This window comes from Vigna unguiculata, chromosome 11 (assembly GCF_004118075.2).
Source record: "Vigna unguiculata cultivar IT97K-499-35 chromosome 11, ASM411807v1, whole genome shotgun sequence".
In the NCBI taxonomy this organism is placed as follows: Eukaryota; Viridiplantae; Streptophyta; class Magnoliopsida; order Fabales; family Fabaceae; genus Vigna; species Vigna unguiculata.
In genome coordinates this window covers 28,754,520-28,757,437 of record NC_040289.1, presented here as the reverse complement: position 1 = coordinate 28,757,437, position 2,918 = coordinate 28,754,520, and the positions used below count along the sequence as shown (strand labels likewise).

At 29.4% G+C, this 2,918-nt stretch overlaps 1 protein-coding gene across 1 annotated transcript; it reads left to right on the top strand.

Moving 5' to 3' along the window:
* Positions 1-594: 594 nt before the first annotated feature.
* On the top strand, positions 595-2,012 carry LOC114168837 (probable O-methyltransferase 3). The gene is made up of 2 exons (XM_028053798.1): positions 595-1,104; positions 1,588-2,012. Exons 1-2 carry the CDS (start codon positions 631-633, stop codon positions 1,876-1,878), a joined length of 765 nt encoding a protein of 254 aa, XP_027909599.1. The 5' UTR covers positions 595-630; the 3' UTR covers positions 1,879-2,012.
* The last annotated feature ends 906 nt before the right edge of the window (positions 2,013-2,918 follow it).

The following is a 2,918-nucleotide window of genomic DNA, read 5'->3' as shown; positions in this document are numbered from 1 at the left end:
AAAATTTTTATTTTATCTTTTATTATAATTTTTCATAGTATAAATTTAATATAAATAATATATAAATATAATTTTAAAAATATATAAATATATATAAAAATAAATTCCAAAATTTTTTGAGAGTCAGCGGCTCCACCTTCATTACGTAGTTCCGCCCCTGTCCGTAGAATTAAGGGCCGACCTTTATTGTCCTTATCCTAATATATTTCGGTCTTTAGTTTTCTTATCTAATATACTTCAGTTCAGAAACTAAAATATAATGTTGAAAATAATTGATGCCAAAATCCTTTGTTAGCATTGGTGTCATATGGATATATAAATCAGGTGCTATATGAACCACATATCTAAATATTATGGATTTTCCATATCATTAGGACGCAATAATGTATATTACTATTATTATTATTATTATTATTTCATTCTAAAATTTATATTTATATCTTTCATTATATTTAATTATAAAAAAGTTAGGTAGTAACTATTAAAATAAGAAGTGGTTATAAAAATATCATTTTTATTCAAGATAATATTAGTAGCAAGAAAACGCGAAGATATTTATGTAGCACACCTTGTCGTTATAAAAACAGACTTTATATCAGATTTTATAGCACACAAACTACCAAATTATTCATGGAAACCCAGGGTGGAAATAATGCTTCACAATTGCTTCGAGCTCAAACCCATGTCTGGAACCATATTTTAAAATTCATAAACTCTTTGTCTCTTAAGTGTGCTACTGAGTTGGGCATAGCAGATATCATACACAACTATGGCCAACCTATGCCACTCTCACAACTCATTGCTTCATTACCAATCCACCCTTCCAAGACTTCCTTTATCAGCCGCTTCATGAGAATTCTGACTCATTCTGGTTTCTTCTCTGAACACCATGACACCCCAAATGAGGGTGAAGTGATGTATGTGCTAACTGATGCATCTAAATTACTCCTGAAGGACCATCCCTCCAGCATGAAATCTTTGTTACAACTCATAGTTGATCCAGTTTCCATTAATCCATGGTTTCAATTCTCTACTGAGAACATAGAATATGTTGGAGGAGATATGTTTCAAGCAATTCCTTCAGCAGATTCCATTATGTTAAAGGTAAATATACTATTCATTAAATTCTATAAAATAAAATGCTCTTTATGATTACTTAATGGTTTTTTTCATTCATCTAACTGGTGGATCAACAAACCTTTTGAGGTTGCAGTAAGGCAAATAATTTTTTTATATAATGATTAAAAAATTATTATACTCTAAAAATTTAAAGGACCAACAAAATAAAAGAAAAGAAGCATAGGAGAAAAAGGAGGTGTAGGAATAAAGACAAACTTGTGACGTCTGGAAGAAAAAGAACACACAACAAAAATATTGCGCTCAGATCCAAACTTGGAAGTATAAACTCAAAATAAAGAACAACAAATTCAAACTAACTGGACTAGAGGAAAAGTTTGGTAGAAGTAAACTAAAATATGATGTGGTGATTTTTGAAAAAGAAAAATGAACATGCATGATATAAACAATAATAATTTTTCCCTTTTTGATTTTTTTATTCTTATCATTTGTTCTTTGACAAACAAGCAGTTGATAATGCATAACTGGAAGGACGAGGAATGTGTGAAAATACTGAAAAATTGCAAGGAGTCAATAGCAAGCGAGGGAAGGGTTATTATTATCGACATGGTGATGGAGAACAAGAAGGAAGATCATGAATTAACTGAAATGCAGCTTTTCCTTGATATGCAGATGATGATGCTGTTCAGTGCAAAAGAAAGAAATGAGAAAGAGTGGGCCAACCTAATTTTCTCTGCTGGCTTCAGTAACTACAACATTACTCCCATTGGTTTATTTTCTATCATTGAGGTTTATCCATAGTGTGTTATTGCTGCTAAATGAGATTATGAGAAGAGCTAAACTATCTATTTTTTCTGTTCTTGTTGTATTAGCATCATTGAGGTTTATTCATAGTATGTTATATCTCCCTTTTCTGTTTAAGTTTATTTTTTCTATTCTTGTCGTATTAGAATCAAATATATGTGTGCATTGTTGTGAATAAGTTAAAGTCATTTGATGGTAATGAATTATGTTCTTCTAACGTTCACGGTAAATTTTTTTTTTTCAAATTAGTTTAAGAGACGTTGATTTAGATTTTTTTTTCCTTTGCAGTGAAGATGTTAGAAAAGGACGTAGCCTGATGAATTAATGTTAGTGGAAATTATGGTGCCTAAGTAGAAATACGTCTTTCAAAGTTTAATCCAATAAAAACTTCTTAGAGATCTTCGGTATGATGGTTAAATAGTCTTAAAATATTATTAATTGGGAAATATATGATGGAATCATTTTAACAAGAAAACTTAAATATAGTTTTACAATTTTATCTATTCAAAAGGATATGTTGAAAAAAATAGTCAGACTAAAAGACATCTTTTGCTACGATAGTTTGTGATTATAAAGAATTTGTTACAAATAACGAGATATTTTGTGCATTAATTTTAAAATTTGTGATGATAAATCTCAATTTTAAAAACTTTGTTACAAAAGTTGTCACAAAAGTGATCTTAATGAAAAGATTTGAAAAATTATTAAAATGTGTTATAAAACTCATCACAAAATGAATACAATAAAATAGTAAACTCTTTATCATGAGACCCGCCCGCGAGCCACACAATAAAAGCTTCAAAACAATTATTCCTCGAATATATGCATACTTTTTTTTTTCTTCAATTGGCCCTAAATGTTAATTATGTTGTATAGCTTAAAGCAAAATATATGATTTGAATGCATTCAATATCGAGCGTTACCCATCTGGATTTAAGTGTTATAGCTTAAGCAATGAATGTTTCCTTATCAGCAAAAAGTAAAAATAAAAACATGACATTTGTGATGCTCCCACCCGTATACTTAAAAACTAAAAT

Bases quoted from the DNA above. Each gene is read 5' to 3' on its own strand.
- LOC114168837 (XM_028053798.1), top strand. From the start codon at position 631: ATGGAAACCCAGGGTGGAAATAATGCTTCACAATTGCTTCGAGCTCAA. The intron at 1,105-1,587 runs GTAAATATACTA...ACAAACAAGCAG, and splicing joins CAGATTCCATTATGTTAAAG to TTGATAATGCATAACTGGAA.